The 16,325-nt window shown below is 44.8% G+C and overlaps 1 protein-coding gene across 2 annotated transcripts in view; it reads left to right on the top strand.

Moving 5' to 3' along the window:
* The first annotated feature begins 1,816 nt into the window (after positions 1-1,816).
* The window catches only part of DNAAF9 (dynein axonemal assembly factor 9), a 76,154-nt gene continuing 61,645 nt past the window's right edge, over positions 1,817-16,325 (top strand). For both annotated transcript variants that reach the window (XM_086746504.1, XM_086746503.1), the window contains exons 1-2: positions 1,817-1,943; positions 12,082-12,161. In XM_086746504.1, the coding sequence (XP_086602630.1) occupies positions 1,858-1,943; positions 12,082-12,161 (166 nt within the window). In that variant the 5' untranslated portion in view covers positions 1,817-1,857. The remainder of the gene's footprint in view (positions 1,944-12,081; positions 12,162-16,325) is intronic.

Here is a 16,325-nt window from a genome sequence, read left to right as displayed (position 1 = left end):
GGCTCAAAAACCAGGGAGAGCTCGGGATGGACACGGTGCCAACTCCCCATTGGCAGGTGAGACGGGGCTGGGTGGTGTAACCCGTGGCTTAGGGACATCGGCACATCGAACCCATCTGAGCTTTATCGGTAGAGGCCAGCTAAAATGCGTCCCGGTTGCCCCAGGACAGCTGGGTCACGGCCCAGCATATTTATCTTGTCTCCTCTGCTCTGCAGCAGTGAGCAAAGTCCAATTTGGTTTTGGGGAAAAAAAAAAAGAAATAATGCTTCGGAACGTGTTCTCGCCTGCATGGAGTTAAAAGCAAGGTGTGCATGAGAGCCCTTGGACCTGCTCCATGTTTGCATTGGGGTTCATTGCAAAGCAAAAAGGAGTTTGCTCGTAGCGGCCCCTGTCTCCATCACACCCAAAGGCTGAAGATTTAGGGTTTTATGCTGCTCTGGGTAAATACTGGTGTAATTAAAATAAGACGAGTGGTCTTATCTCGCTCTCCACCAAGGGCGAGGAGCCAGGGTGATTAACGGGGACCCGGCGCCATCGCAGATTAACGTTGGGCTTTCTGCAGAGGGGGGGAAACACCACATGGGGGGTTGAGAGTGGCGACAGCAAATTCGGTTTTCCTTGACGCTTGCTCAACCTCTTGTTGTGCCACGGGACAGCTTCCCTTTCCTCCTGGGCTACGACAAGGCGAGAGGATGGAGGAGGAGGATGTGTTCCCCATGATTAATAGGTTTCAAGCCATGTTCCCCTGCGTGGTTCATGAAACCCTGGCTCCAGATCCTTCCACACATCATGTTGACCCTTAGTCTTTTAATTACGGACACTTATAGAATCACAGAATGGTTTGGGTGGGAAGGGACCTTCAAAGCCCATCCAGTCCAACCCCCCTGCCAGGAGCAGGGACATCTTCCACTGGAAGTGTTCACGTGCAGGATCGGAAACCCTTGCTCTGGCACAGTACAGGAAGCTGGACGTGTTGGCTCATTTTTTAAAATTTATTTTTTGGCGATGATGCAACACATAGGCCAGAGGGGATGGCGGAAAGATGGAATAAGGGTAAAATGGGGAAGATCAGGGAAGAGGGGGTTGAAGGCCTGAGCCTGTGGGGAGGCTGCCACCCGCAAACCGGGCAGGACAGGAGGCAAAACTCCAAATTTAGGGTGTAAAGGGAATAAAAGGAGCCCGTGAGGGCGGTTGTGCTGGTAGCAGGACTTGTGCTGATGGGAAAGGGGGGGTATTTTTGGGGGGGTAACGAGAGATGGACCGTGGGATGTACTGGTGGTGCTGGGGGCTCCCCTCGGAGGGTGGTGCCGCCACGGTGGCGTGGGGGGAACGGTAATTGGGGAGGGGTTTGCGCGGTGGGATGCAGGGCTGGCGGGTGATGCGGGGCTGGAGCACGGCCCCTGTGCCCTAGGGCGTTTGGGGGGCCGGGCAGTATTTCGGGGGGCTCCGGGTCCGGGCGAACCCACAGCGGGCGGGGGGAGGGGGGGGCTATCGTGCGCGTTGGACGCGCCCATGAGCGGCGGGTTGCGGGGGGGTGAGCGCTGCGCCGGGGGCCATGAGTTGGGCGAGCCCATGCATTCCGGAGGGGGGGAACCAGCTGTCTCCTCCGCTTTTTTTTCCTCCCAGCTCTTGTCGGTTGTAGCAAACTTCCCGGCCCCGCTCCGTAGGCGACGGAGAGAAGTTCGGGCTCAATCCTGCGCGGCCTGAAAAGCGAAGACAGGGGGCGGCGGCGCTGCCCTGCCGCTGCTCCCCCCCCCCTCCTCCCTGCGGCGGGCAGCGCGTTGGTGCGTGCGGGGCGGGGCGCAGCGGCCGCGGTGGTGCCGGCTGCCCGCTCCCGTTCCCCGCATCGCCGTCGCCATGGCGCTGTGCGGCCGCTCCGCGCTCCTCCCGCCGGCCCCGCGCCCCTCTCCGCGCCGGCCCCGGGCCGCCGAGGCCTTCGTCAGGTAACGGGGAGCGGGGACCGTTGAGAGTGCGGGGAGGGGGGAGGGAGCTGAGAGGGAAGGGCCGGGCTTTGGGCTGCACTGGGGGTGCTGGTGGGGTGGGGCCGGGTGTTGGGGGGCACTGAGGGGCCGGGGGGTGTTGAAGGGGCTGTATGGAGCGGGGCAGGGGTGTGAAAGGAGGAGGAGGGAGGGTGCGGAGGTTTTGGGGGGAGTTGATGGGGAGGAGGTTGGGGGCGTCAAGAGGTTTGGCGGGGGAGAAATTGGGGTGTTCGGAGAGCTGTGGGCAGTGGAAGTGGTGACTGGGGGGAAAATGGGGTGTTGGGGCGGGAAGGTTGTTAAGGGTTTTGGGGGGGCTGATGCAGGCTAAAATGGGGGGTTGGGGGCGATAAGGAGAGGTGTTGTGTGCAGGGGGCATTAAGGATTTTTGGGGGGTATTGCAGGGGGATTTGGAGTCATTAAGGAGGTTGGGGTGGTTGTGGGGGGCTGGAGCATTAGGAGTGGCATGTGAAGGGCTGGGGCTATGGGGCCAAGGGATGGGCCGTCGCTGGGGGGTGGCTGATTTTGTAGGTGGCTACTGGGAGAGAAGCGGTGATGGCCGTGCCAGGATGGCGGGCAGGGGCCTGACTCGGCTTTGCAGGTGTAGGGGTTGGCAAATCCTGAATCCCACTGGAGGAGGGCATGCTGGAGGCTGTGATGGACTGGGGGGTGAAAAAGAGAGCTTTGGGGGCCTTGGAGAGGGGCTGGTCTGGAGAGAGCGGCCTTGGAATAGCGTTATTGCAGGGAGCAAAGCCTGGGTCTGGTTTGGGAGGGGACGAGCGCGGGGCTACCTTGGAAGTTGGGAAAAAAGGCTTGGGGAAAGGTAGGAAAGCTGAATTAGGGTAGGGGTAGGTACTTGGGAGAGGAGTTTCTGTGTTTGTGTGGGCACCTACTGGGTGGCTTGTGGAGAACTGCTTGAGGGTATGAAGGCGATAACATCCTTAGAGCTTCGGAAGTGTGGAGGATGGAACGTGAGATGGGGCGTGGAGACGTGTCAGAGAATAGCGTTGGCTCTATGGGAGCTCAGGTGTCAGCTCAGGTATCCTTGGGTTGCTGAAGCTTTATTTCCTTCTAAAGACTTAAGGTGCACCCATCTTTGTGTATTAGGCTACTGTGTGTTATCTGAAGTGCCTGAATATCACAAAGAACAACCCAGGAACTGCAGCGCTTGATGCTTTCGATAGTTGCCGCACAATACGTGGAAGTGTTCACCAGTGTGAAGGCAGATAATAGAGTAACAGGGACATTGCACGTCGATTGCAGAACTGTGTGTGAATCACAAACAGTTGGCCAAGCTACCTGAGCATTGAAGTGGTTATATGTTTGCTGTAGCTTTTACTTAAAAAAAAAAATAAAAAAAGGTTTTGGTATTTTGTTCAGGGAGGGAAGAAAAGCTTTTTTACTTTTCAGACAATATGCCTGTGAACTGAGGAATTCTGCGCTGTGACAGAGAAATGGAGGTCGTTCTGTTTGCTTGAAATACACGAACATGGCTGTTCTGTGATGGTTATGTTCCTTCCCTGCCCGCCGTTAGAAACGGAATGATCGTAAAAGGGAAAGAAAAGTGACCTTTTCAAATCATTTTTTTCACTGAATAAATTAATCTTACTTGCTTAGAACGAGCTTAGTATTTGTTTATAGCTGGAAAGTATTTAAAAATGCATGCTCAGTACCAAGATGGTGAAAAAAGGCTGAAAGAGAAAATGGTTTCCACTCACGCCTCTCTCTTTATGAGTGATTTTGGTAATCAGAGATCTTGTTTTAGAGTTGTCATGAGAACACTCAGACTCTCTGTGAACATCTGCAAGCTTTTTGGCTCCACTGGGAGATCCAGACAGCGTCTGTAATTTGGCATGTTTGTAGGAGGCATGCCATCCGTTAATTTTTTTTCCTCCTCAACATTCGTTCTTGTGCAGTTTTTTTTTTTTTTTTTGGTTTTTTTTTCCAAGCCAGATGGAGGCAGGGAGGCCAGTGTTTGCAATAAATTTCCCAAGCGGTCAGGAGATAGCAGGCAGTTAATAAAAATAACTTAAAACAAAACAATCCGTTACCCTCCTCCTCCTCCTCCTACCCCCAAGTCCCAAACAGGAATGGAAAAATTCTTAAGACTATATAAAGAATAGAGAAACGGCCGGAGATAATTCTTGGAGTTCTTCCACATACTTCAGAGCTTTGGTCTGCCGTTTGGTGTGTTGGGAGCTGGCACTTACCACGGCGACCCTCAGCACTGTAACAACAAAAGCAAGTAAAGAATGGGTTTATAAATAAAAAAGGGAAAAAAAAAACCAAACAAACCCCTTAGCTAAGAGATGAGTGTTGCCCAAAGAAGGATATGCCTTTTTAGAAAGTGATGTCATGTTTCATGTGTCTTGTGTTTAGTGGTGAACGAGTGTTTTCCTTAAGAATACAGGCATTTCTGAACAAAATTTCTGTGACGTGCTTTTGTTAAATGCCACCATCTAACATCAGTGTGAATTTGTTCTGTTTGGGAGGGCTCTGGACCCACCCAATTTTGCGTTACCTTTGTGTAAAATAGAGTAGGCAAATCCTCATGATTAATTACTCACGTTGGTAATGTAATACAGATTAGTTCTCACCATGTGTCTGTGGAGAGATGGAAAATGAGTACTTGGGTTAATTTTTCTGTTGTCTCTGCCTGTATGCCTAATATTCTCATCCTCTAAACCGTTCTGGTTGTAATCACGTAGCGGTTAAGTACGTGGCTTTTTCCCTACGGCTTCAGAGGAGCAGTCGGTGGGGCGTTTGGGAGCATGGTGGTGCAGGGATGGAAGAATTGTTGTGGTTTCCCAAGCAGTTTTAACAGGGGGCACGTCTGCGTTGAAAGATTAACAGTTTGTATCCATGTGTTCCTTACGTAATGATGCTGGGGTTCAGGATTTTGTAATAGCGTGGTTTCACTGAAATGTCTTAAAGGAATGTGCTGTATTTTAGCTATGTAAAGAGGGAGCTAATTTAGCTCGCTGAAGTACAGGAGGGGGGGAAAAAAAAAAAAAGAGAAACAAGCCGTGAATGTGGATGGGTTTCTGCCATGTTAGGGAAGATGGCAGCGGGTCTAATGAGAGCTAGGCTGCAGCCAAAGTTGAGAGGGACGTGGGACTATACAGTTGATAGGAATAGAAAGGTAGAAAAAGTGCTTGGGAAGGAAGAGTTGCCGAGGAGAGGAGCAGAGCTATTGCATTAACGCAGCAGCCTTTGGAGCTTCGGCCAAAGTTTCCCCTTCGCGGTCGTTCAGCTTGAACTGAGGGCAAAGCATCTGGCTTCGTGCTTTGTGGCTGCAGTGGCTGTGGCCCGGTAATGGGCTCTGAAAGTAAATTTGGTCTTAAGGCGCTGTGGCTTCGCTTCTGATTTCTGCTGAAGTGCCAGACGCTCGCCTTGTCTTGCTGGTCAGAGACTGACTGGTGGCAGAATAATGAAACTCCAGCTGCTAGTCTTTCCGGCTTCCTCAAATGTTGTCCTTTTCTCAGGTGGTAATAGAATCACAGAAGGGTTTGGGTGGGAAGGGACCTTCAAAGCCCAGCCAGTCCAACCCCCCTGCACGGAGCAGGGACATCTCCAACCAGATCAGGTTGCTCAGAGCCCCGGCCAACCTGGCCTGGAATGTTTCCAGGGTTGGGGCATCCACCACCTCTCTGGGCAACCTGGGCCAGTGTTCCACCACCCTCAGTGTAAAAAAAATGATTTTTTTTTTTTTTTTTTTTTGAGGAGTAGTTGGTGCCTTCTAGCATGCTGCGATTTAAGAAAGTGAAAATGCAGAGCTGGTGTTTGTAAATCAGTCTGTTAAACGACGAATGCGTTGAGGCTGCAGGGCTGACTGGCCAGTATGCCTGGGTAGGTGATGGGCAACCTGTCATTTGATTGCACCCATGGAAGAAGTTCGTTTCCAGCCCGTTAGCTGATGTTGAGGCCCAGTCTGTGAGCTGCTTACAGTAAACCAGTACGCCGAAGGGCTGCACTATCCAGCGTGGTTACAGAAAATACCAGTGTGAATATGGATGTGCATTCTTAATAAATAGTGCTGCTGTTCAGACGTGCCGAAGTCCTGAAGATCCTGAAAAAGCTTGTAATTCGCACCAGGTAGTCTTAAATTTTTAGTGAGGAGAGATTCATGCTTGTTCCTGTGCTCTTTGGGGTCTCTGAATTAAGAAATTGAATATTACTCTCCGTTTAAAGTCAATAAGCAAGAAATTTGGTCCTGTAAAATGCTCACAGAGTTGAAATTTCTTCCTTTACATCCAGTTTTAGTATTTGCTACTTACTGTTCCTAAACCTAAGTGTTTTTGAAATTGCTAGATTTCCTATTTGCAGTCAAGTTCCCTACGTTTGTAGAGAAATTTAGAAAATAGCTGGAAAATTGTCATGTATTTTAAGGTGGGTGAATGCCATTCTTTTGTGAGTGCCAAGCAGTAAACCAGTTATTTTGGTGAGCCTAGAAAAAAAAATGAAACTGAGAAAGCATGTTATTGTTCAAGCTAGATAGTAAATGTCAAATAAACTGCTTTTGAAATTCTGAGTGTCTTTAACCCAGTCTGATGTCTGGTTTCTGTTTTCAGGAATGTATTAAGACGGTGATAACGTCACAATGTGGGAAATCCAGGGAAATCCTGTTCTCTAATAAAAGCAGACGATAACAATGTTTCTGGTAGAAATTGTGAGGTCAAGGAAAGGCCCGTGAAAAATAAACTTGATTTTTTTGAGGGTAGAGTGGAAATAGATGGTGGTAGCAGCGGGTTAACGAGAAGTGAGATCTGGAAAAAAAATGAACTATTTTATCTTTCCATTATATTAATTTATTTTTAAATCAAGTACATAATGTTAAAACCAGTGTCTGTCTTGGGCAGACAGGATGAATCTATTCAAGTCATTCCCTGAAGATGAGCCTTGTTAATGTGAGGATTTGCACAAGCTTGCCAGGGATGTCTCAGATTTTTTTTTCCCCTTGTTCTCTGCTATCTATCAAAGCTTTACCACGTGTGGGTTTTTAAGGCTGCCTAGCCTTTGTGGGGGAGGAGCGTAACATCTGCCAATATGAAGCACAACATACTGAACGCAGGGAAATCGCATCCTTTGTCAGCTGAGTCGCATGTGAACCGCAGCAGCGGCCATTCCAGACTTATGGTAAGCCAGCCTGTGGGAATCAATCGGGAATCAATCAGGGATCAATCGTTGCTGCTTTAGTACTGCTGGATTACAATGTCAAGAAAAGGAAGCTTGTGCACAGAATAAATTCAGCTATCAGAAAGGGATGCAGAAGAAAATAATGCGTTGTGGAAACAAATAAAATGAAAATTTAAATACTGTGTGGCATTATTTAAAAAATGCATTTGTCCCCTCTGATTGAGGAAGGGACAGTTGTTAATATTCTCTTTATTTGCCAACATGCAGCGCCGTGCCTGTGACGAAGTTGTGACAGGCCGGACTGTTGTACAGCAAGGTACTTTGCATAATTAGTATGAAGACATGAGAACAGATGAGCGCTAATTCTTAGAAGTTAATGACTGTCAATTATCTTCCCCTTTTTTTGGATCTAGTCCAAGATTAGCAGAATTTCAAGTACCTCGATGTATAGTTTCTTAATTGGCCCACGCACACTTCATTGCCAGATGTCACCCCAAAATGTGGCTTTGCCCTTTGACCTGCCCTCATCAGCAGTCAGATCAGCTTGCTGGTGTTTGGAAACAGTATTTTTTTTTTTCGTTCCTAGGCTAGAGTTTGTTTGGATCCGTCAGCTGGTCTGACCTGACGCATGGCTTTGAGGTTGGTAGTGCAGATACAAAGGCAACGAGAAGGGCGAGACCGACCCTTGCAGCACCGTGGGCTCTTGTCCCGCCTTAAGCCGATGTAGAAATCGCGTCTTCTGTTCAAACGTGGGCGCTGGAAAAATTCTCATTTCGCCTACTTCAGCTCCTTACGCACTTCTAAACCAGTCTGGTTGTCTGTGCTGGTCTCATTGGATGTGGTTGGAATAGACCTAGTTTAAGGAGCTTGCAGCTCGTGTCCTGTCCAACCTCTCACTGAAGTCCAGGAATTTGGGGTTTCCATAGGAAGGCTTCATGTGATTGTGTTGTCGAACCACCTAATGCTGATTTTTCAGCACCAAGCTACTGTAAAATTTAGAGGCGGTTGCGTACGTGGGTGGATCCAGAGCCACATCTTCCAGCGAAGCGTTCCGAAGCCCAAAGGGTTACGCAGTTGTGGGGAAGTCGTTCTTCTTGGTTTCTGTTTGAAATTGGATTACTGTGGTAAAATGAAAAGGAGTAAAAGTCAGTACCCTTGCTAGAGCACTTGCTTTGGAGACGGGAAAAGTCATGGAATTTTGTTCCCAGGATGGTTTCTTTGTTTTTGGCAGATGACTGTTTAATGCGAAATGCAAGAAAATGCCGTCTTTTTTTCTCTGACTTTATACACGGTTTACCCGGCATTGTTTAAAAGCATGTAGTAAGAATTCTAATTATCCTCTTCACCATTTCTGAATAACCTCTTTCTTCAGACACAGAAGTCATCTGTTTTTAATGTCAACCTTTGAATATAATGATTTATACACACTCAAAATGATGTTGGAAATGTTCCTGTGAAGAAGCTTTTCCAAAGATTTCGTTCGTAGAAACAACTTTTTTTAAATGAGGCAAAGAATAATATTCTGCTGAAGGCTGTTTAATATTATGATTGAAATAAACATCTTTATGGTCACTAAGAAATATTGAACATATAATTTGCCCTGGGCTTTTTCCTTTTATGTCAGGACAGTCTCCTGAAGGAAGTGTGGCACTGCCATTCAGCTGCGCTTGGCAGATATTTCTTAGCAGCTCAATCTGAATTTTTTTTTTTTTAAGGGGTGCACCAAAGTTACAGTTATCTGTGAAAGATACTGAAAGTCATTCTAGGAGAGTAAAATTCCAAACCTTAAATCACAACTTGAAAATCCAGAACAAACATGCAAGAACTTTTCTCCTTCGGTTCCTCTTCCTCTTTTCCCTCCACCACACATTATTTGAACAGATTTTAAAAAAATGCTTTCATGGGGCTCAAGAAGATAAAAAAATTCTGAATTTTGCTTTGCTCTGCTCTGGTCCCGTTGCACAGGCTTGTTACGCTCATTTTCAGGTGCTAAATGTATTTGATCAGATCTCCCTTTTGTCAGAGTTGTTAGTGTGAAGTTTAAATTTCAAGATCTTAGGAATAACTTAAGTTGTATCACATAATAATATTTTTTAGTACATGAGAGTATCTTCCCCGTGAGTTTGTTACAAGGAGTTTCCGTGCATGTTCTGTGTCTGAGTTCGAACCGTTCCTTTCTTTTAAAAGTGATCAGTAGAAGGGGAAAAAAATTGATAGCAAAATCAATATATGTATTTGTGCTGTGCTTATAATGCGTAAGAGGTTTTAAAAATGTTTTACAATCCAGACAAACCCGTCTTTGGCGGGAGAATTACTTAAATTTGCCTTGAGAGCAGAAGTTGAACACCAGTAGTAGCAGGATTTTTACGTCTTGTTTCTGACAGGAGTTGATTAAAAAATCTACCTCTTGTGCCTTCAGTTTGGAAGCATTCCTAATATTTTTTTTCTAATGACAGTTTCTTTTCTCACTCTGAGCAGAAGCGGGAAGGTGCATGCTCTGATACGGTAAATGCTTTCATAAAGTCAGTCTGGAAGCCGCTGCTCGTGTCATCGCAGAAATCCCTTCTCGCAGTCCCTTCAGTCTGTCCTTCGGAGTTTCGGGACGCGTGGATTTCTCTTGAACGACCCTTTGCACATAGGCTGAAAAGCATTTTTGTTGTTATGTGGACTTTGTGTGTACGAAAAGTTGCTTCCATTCTCTTGTGTTTTACAGAGACTCTAGACATTCTGCTTGTCTGGAGCTGGTCCTTAAACAACCGTAGGCTTGTTTGCATCTATCAAATGAAATAAGTCAAATTTGCTCGTACCTACAATGAAGAGTCTAGCATTTTTTTTCTCCTCTTGGTCTTTTGACATGAGAAGTATAAAAATAGGAGCTTGCCGTAGTGGATCGTCTCTCACCTAGCTAGTCTGGGGTCCTGTTTAGTGGTGGGATGATATCTTCCAGAATAAGATACAAAACCTTAAATGTGGATGGCTGCGAGCTACAGTTTTAGGTTAGGTCTTAAAGAACTAATAATTAGAAGTTACTAAAATGTGCGGCATGAAATTCAGTGTTTCTTTCATAGCATGGGCACCAACATCTGGTAGAACCTGATTAGGTGTCTTTTTGCTGTCATCGGTGGCTTTAATTTCTGTTTCTATATCTCAGACTGGATCAAAACATCCATTCATACATACAGTGGGCTGTGGTACAGTCCAGCATGTAATATGAGTTGGAAAGTTTGTGGCAAATAGAAGAATTGAGGGATTCAGAACTCAAGTAGCCAACCTAAAATGGGGGGGGGGGGGAAACAATGGAGTGGTTTGCACTGATTTTGTACTTGCTATGAAAGTATCTTCAAAAGTTGTCTGTCCTTTACTGTGGATGTTTGAATTGCACTTAGATTAGCTATAACGTAAGGCTTTTGTGCTCACTCTGTCTCTCGGAGAAAGCAGAGCGTGATAATTGTGATATTACTGAAAAGATCTATTCGCTTTTTACTTGGCTTAAGTAACAATGCAAATAGGAATTCTTGTTTATCTGACCAGATCATAAATTTAGCTCCGTTGCAGTGTTGCTGTAAGAGACATTTGTTTCCTAGAGCTGATCAGCTCCTAGTTATGTAAACAAGACTATAAACAAGAAAGCACATTGAGTAATATCAGCAGTGAAATTCTTGCCTTCTGTCTGTACTAAAACAAGCTCACAAAATATTGCCTAGAAGCATGAATTATGTTGCTCTCTGTGTCTGTTGTAGCTGAATTTTTTTCCCTGGTTTAAAGATACGTATTGGACAACTAAATTAAACTGCACATAATAAATAATTCCTTTTAATTATGAAAATCTTGGCAAGACTTGGTATTGTTTCATTTCTTTTTAAGGCAGATTATCAAAGATTATACTTTAAATTTAAAATTCTCCCTAACTGTTCATTTTAGAAAAAAAATCATGGTTGTAATACGAAAGTTATGAGAAAGGTAACGTGTGCCTTAGGAAAATGATCTGGGTGTTTCTTTGGGCGTGGAGGGGCAGAAGTTCCTACTTTTATAATTTGCACTAAGTAACTCATTTAGAGTTGTTCTGGGCTGTGTTTTACTTCCTGACTGGGCACTCGCTAGTTTAAGTAAAATTCTAGAGAGTAATGCCACGTGCAAGGGAAAACTGGAGTACCTGGAACTGAAATTATAAGAGATCTCCTGGTCAAGAGCTGTCTATCTCAGAGTGCTCACTCAAATTGCTTTATTTTTTTTCTGGAAGTTCCCTTGGTTCTGCATTTCTGCTTGTGTATGTACTTGTAATAATGACAGGGCGACCCATTTGAGTCCTCACCGTACTGGTGAGCAAAAGCATCACTGGGACACCGCAGATAGCGTGACACTGGTGCTTTATTGACTGAGGACAAGGATGAGACCCTGCAGGTTTGCAAGGGGGGATGGAGCCCTCTTCTCCCCCTTCTCCCCTACAAAGATCCCTTTGAGCTTGTAGGGGGTCTGGGATGTGTCTGTGTTATGGAGTTACACAGGGTGGGAGCAGTCTGAAGGTGCTGGGTGTGCTGAAAATCATCTTTTGCAAACTCCTCTGGGGTGTAGGAGATGCTGCAGCCTCTTCCCTTGTCAGCTTTCTGCCCCACGTTGCTTTGCGATCTGCTTCTCTGGTAGAGAAAGGAGTGTTGCTGGCTTGATGAGAGGAAAGTTGAACAGAAATCTTTGCTAGAGGTTATTAGAGATTAATAGGGCACTTGGTTAGAAGGGGTAGTTACGTGTGCTAGTCCTCTTTCAGGGCTATGTACTTTTAGTTGACAAAAATAAATAATCTGGGGGTGGTTTGAGATGGGATTTAAGTGTATTTCAGATAACAGATACCCAAGTTGAACTGTGTTCACGTAGTTTATATAATAAAGGTAAAAAGCTGGGTCAACTCTTTAGCCTGCTTAGTTTGTGCACTTCAAAACACTGACCTTAAAGATCAATTCTCTTTTTTTTGCAGCTGCAGCCGCCTTCGAAACATTCAGAGTATCCTGACACAGAGCAGCAAATCTCAACCCGATGGAATCCTTTGCATTTTAGGTTGGTTTTACTTCCCCTCCCTCGCCTCCTTTTTGTTCTCGCTGTACTGACAAAGATACCATGAGTTTCAGAATGATGAAGGTCATCTCCTCCTTCCTACCCCAAGCCCCAGCCCTGCTTCTCAGGACTACCTGGTTGTTACGCTCTTTTTCTCTCTGAATAATTTTTAGGCCTATTTAGTGATTTGAGGCAAACTTGCTACAACAGTGATAGGGATACCAACGTTCTTCCAAGCCTCATCGAAATTAAGTGGCTAGAGGGAAGGGAGAATCTTTGTTAACATCCAAATTGAAGGAAAGATGGGGAGCATTCGATCCATATCTGTTTGGAGTACACATTCAGCTGTCTGGGCAGTGTTTGCTTTCTAGCTGGTGCTTGACCTGAAAGCTCAAGGATGAAGGCAGATGCGTTGCAGCTGGTTTCCCCATGGAGGCAGGGAAGTGGAAGGGATTAGAAGGTGCTGAGGTTAAGGGAGTCGAGAAAAGCAGAGGAGCACCAAGGTTGGGGATCATGAGATGCAGAGCTATGGGGGGTGGTGGTTGAGAGCAGGCTTGGCTTGTAAGAGATGTTGGGAGTCGGGGAATAATCAGAAAACTGACAGAATTAATAAAACCTGAGTTTAAGAGGAGGGAGGGAGGTGTTTCCTCAGGAGAAGTAATTAAAAATGCATTTAAAGAGTCGCGTGAGAAACTCAGTAGGCAGTTGCAAGCCAAATGGTGGCGTATAAGCAGCATGTGGTTTTGTGCTTTATTTCCTCTGGGATTGGGAGAAAAGGGGGGTATGAAATAGAGCTACGTGTGCAAGTATGCTGCAGGAAAGTAACAGATTTTTTTTTTTTGTACTGCTTTAATATCATTTTTGCAGGTAACATTGACTCTTGTTTCTAATGATATAATCAGCATCAAGATATTAAAGGAAAAAGTCAGGAATGATGATGGAAATTCCTTAGAGAATAGCACTGAGGAGTGATTGTTTAAATAATGTATTACAGTTAAAGATGGAGAAGTTTAATGTAGCCCTAAAGGAGCTGTGTGTAGTAATGAGCTTGCATTAAGAAGTGATAGAACAGCCTGGGTTTGGGGTTTTTTCTGGTTTTTTTTTTTCTTTTTTTTTTTTTTTTTAATGATGTAACAAGAGAATGTGAAGCTTGTTTACTGAAATACAAAACAGTTGTAAATGTTTATAACTTAGTTCTCTTTTGGTCGATGCCTGCTGTATGACATGACTCTTCCTATCCCGCGTTCTCTAGGGTAGGAGTTTCAGAAGTCTTTGGCTAAGTAGTAACTTCACAGCTAGAAGGTCTGTGAGCTCACTGTGTCAACCTTCCAAGGAAACGTAATCATACAGGATTAAGTACTTGGTTTTTTTTTGCATTTGATGCTAGTCTAATTTAATAAAATATGTCAAGGTGGGCCATCTCACCATTGTCACTGTAATATTTTTTTATCGTTATTAATTCTGAGGCTGCAGTAAGTCCCAAGCAAAGAAGAGTCACTCAAAACATCTTACAGCTTTAGGGAAGGCATTGCAGGCAAAAGGAATTGCTTTGTGTAATCCTCAGTGTAATGTGGAGTATGTAAGTCCATGCACAAGACCATACCTCTCCATAATTAAGCATTTCTGTTACGGAAATATAGGAAGCGTGTTTTGTTGTTAGGCTTGTGCTTTGCCCTAATCTCTTTCAGCACCCACAATGGGACTGTTGTCTAATCTGACCTGTCTAACGTAGCCTGCCGAATTGCTCACGTAACTTCGGATTAAGCTGGCACGTCACTCTTATAAATGCATTAAATCTGTCTTCAGATACAAGGTTGGGCTGACCAAAAATATGGAGTCTTACAACTACGTTTTTTACAGTCAGTGCATGTTATATTTCACTCGGCTGTCTTTAATGTCTTTAATTAATGTCTTTAATGCTTTTCCCTCACTCCAACTTTAATTTTACGTACTGCACTGTGAGGTAAAAACAATGTAAACTTCCATAGCTTCGCTTCAAGTAGGTTAATGCTTATACTGAAATTAAAAACATCGTAAGATTCCAGAGAGACGTGAGAACTGAGCAGTTATTAATAAAATTATTTAAATGTAGTTACAGCTGATTTTTTAAAAGAATCCTATAATCTTGTTTTGAAGTGGATGAATGGTACCATTCCTGCATTCTTTGCTGGGGAGAAAAGACATCACAGCTGGCAGGAAAAAGAAATTTGGAGGTTGGCATGTCAAGTGTCTCTAAAAAGCTATGATGTCTCAGCTGGAGTTGCTAAGGAAACAGTATAGCAAACTACTTCAATTATACTCTAAACTATTTTTTTTTAACAGTGGTGTTTCTTGCATCTTACCTTTCAACAGAGACTTTCAGCTCAGAGTTAAGTGGATCTGATTTCTGAGGGTGTGTGTTTAGTTTCAGTAGGTTATATCTATAAATCTGATTGTAGCTCAAACTGTTTCACAGTTCAGCATGGCTAAGCTAATTTTTTACAGATCTTGGTATTTACTGAAGAAGATAGGAATGCTTCAGAGGCTGTGCCGGTGAATCTTTACGTGTATTTTGCCTTGCTTTTTATATCCATCCTACACAGAGCTCTTGCTCTGAGGATATGGAAGCAACCTCACCTACATTTGGTACATTGGACTGATCGTTCATCCCGTTCCCTTTCCCAACGGAGAGTATTTTAGTTATTATTGTGCTCCTTCTTTTAGATGGCAGTTCCACAAGTGCATGTTGGTTTTGGGCAGCTGTCTAATGGTGATCTGGCCGTTCTCTCCAGCCTCCCCTTCCTGCTGCCTCCCTGGTGTCCCTGGACCTCCCATGCCTGTTTAATGTGTTAGGAAACAACTATTCTTTGTTTTGATACTCAAGGGTGTGTCAGAAGTGCGTGGCTGGGACAAAAAGCAGGACTTTTTTTACCTGTAGGCTATGTTTATGTCAGCTTAGCAACTGTAAAGTCCCGGATGTGAGAGGTGGCTGAGCTGAATACTTCTTGCAAACTCCGTTTCCTCCCCACGTGCATTTTGCATCATTGCTGGTGCTTGTTTGATATCTTGCACTAAGCAGACATTTTTTTTTTTTTAATTTTTCCCCGTACTTGGCCAAACTAGCTTTCTGCCAATTTAGCAAACTGAATGAGCTTCTTGCAAGGTCAGATAAGCGGTGCGTGCAGGCGAAGGAGCAGGAATGGCTCCCAGTGAGCTGCTAGACTGGCTCATTGTCTAACTACACCCTTGCGATGAGCTGGGAACAGACAGGGAGTTACTGAACTCCCAGCTCAGCTGGAGACAGGCGTGGGGGTTTCCTAATTAATAGCTTTCCCCATTGTTCTGCTGAGGAGTCCTGATAGGGTTTCTGGAGGTATCTTATCTCTGTCATTGTTTCCTTTCCTGTTTATTTTCCGCTAACTATATCTATTCACTTAACTCCATATGTTTCTGTAGAATAATATTAAAGCCTCACTATGTAAGCTCCTGTCTGTACTGGATACTAAAAAAACCCACCCCAAATAACACAGAAACCAAGTATTCTACAGAGTTAATAGTTTTATGGTCGGCTAATGCCTGTCAGTGCTCTGCAAGCAATAAATTCACCCGTGTCCTCTGTTATAAGAGTTAAGCTTATCAGCTGCCCCCTTTGTTAGAATCTTCTTTTTGTCTTCTCTTCCCCCTCCTTCTGTCAGTAACTGAACAAGTGAAGTTTTGGTCGTTAGCTTTGGAGATCTTTTCAGCTTCAAGCTTGGAGAAGAGCTAGTGCACCCAGATAAAACCTCAAACTCATAGTGATGGTGACATATTTTTTCTTTTCTCATTTTTGTTCTGCACTTCCAGACTTGAAAATAATCTGTTCCATTTTCTGCTTCACTGGGTGTTATTCTGTAGCCTGTCCCTGAGCACACCGCCTTGTCTGTTCAAGCTTTGGAGACCCTCGCAAAGAGCATGAAAGGAAAAAGTGCAAATGTCATGGCTGCTTTCATCCGTGCCGTTTGGCCCGTAGTTGAAGGTGTCTTGGTAGATGAACACTGGATATGAGAGGTGATGTTTGCTTGTGAAACACCAGTCATGCTGCTTGCAGATCAACTGGTCTAACAGCTTGCTGCCACTGAAAGGGACTGTCCTAACTCCTGCTTTGTGCTAGATTATTGCCCATCCGATTGGTTTCAAAAGTTGCCTAAG

The sequence above is a fragment of the Chlamydotis macqueenii genome, chromosome 4 (assembly GCF_036417535.1).
Source record: "Chlamydotis macqueenii isolate bChlMac1 chromosome 4, bChlMac1.mat, whole genome shotgun sequence".
Taxonomy (NCBI): domain Eukaryota; kingdom Metazoa; phylum Chordata; class Aves; order Otidiformes; family Otididae; genus Chlamydotis; species Chlamydotis macqueenii.
This window is presented reverse-complemented; position numbering and strand designations above follow the sequence as displayed.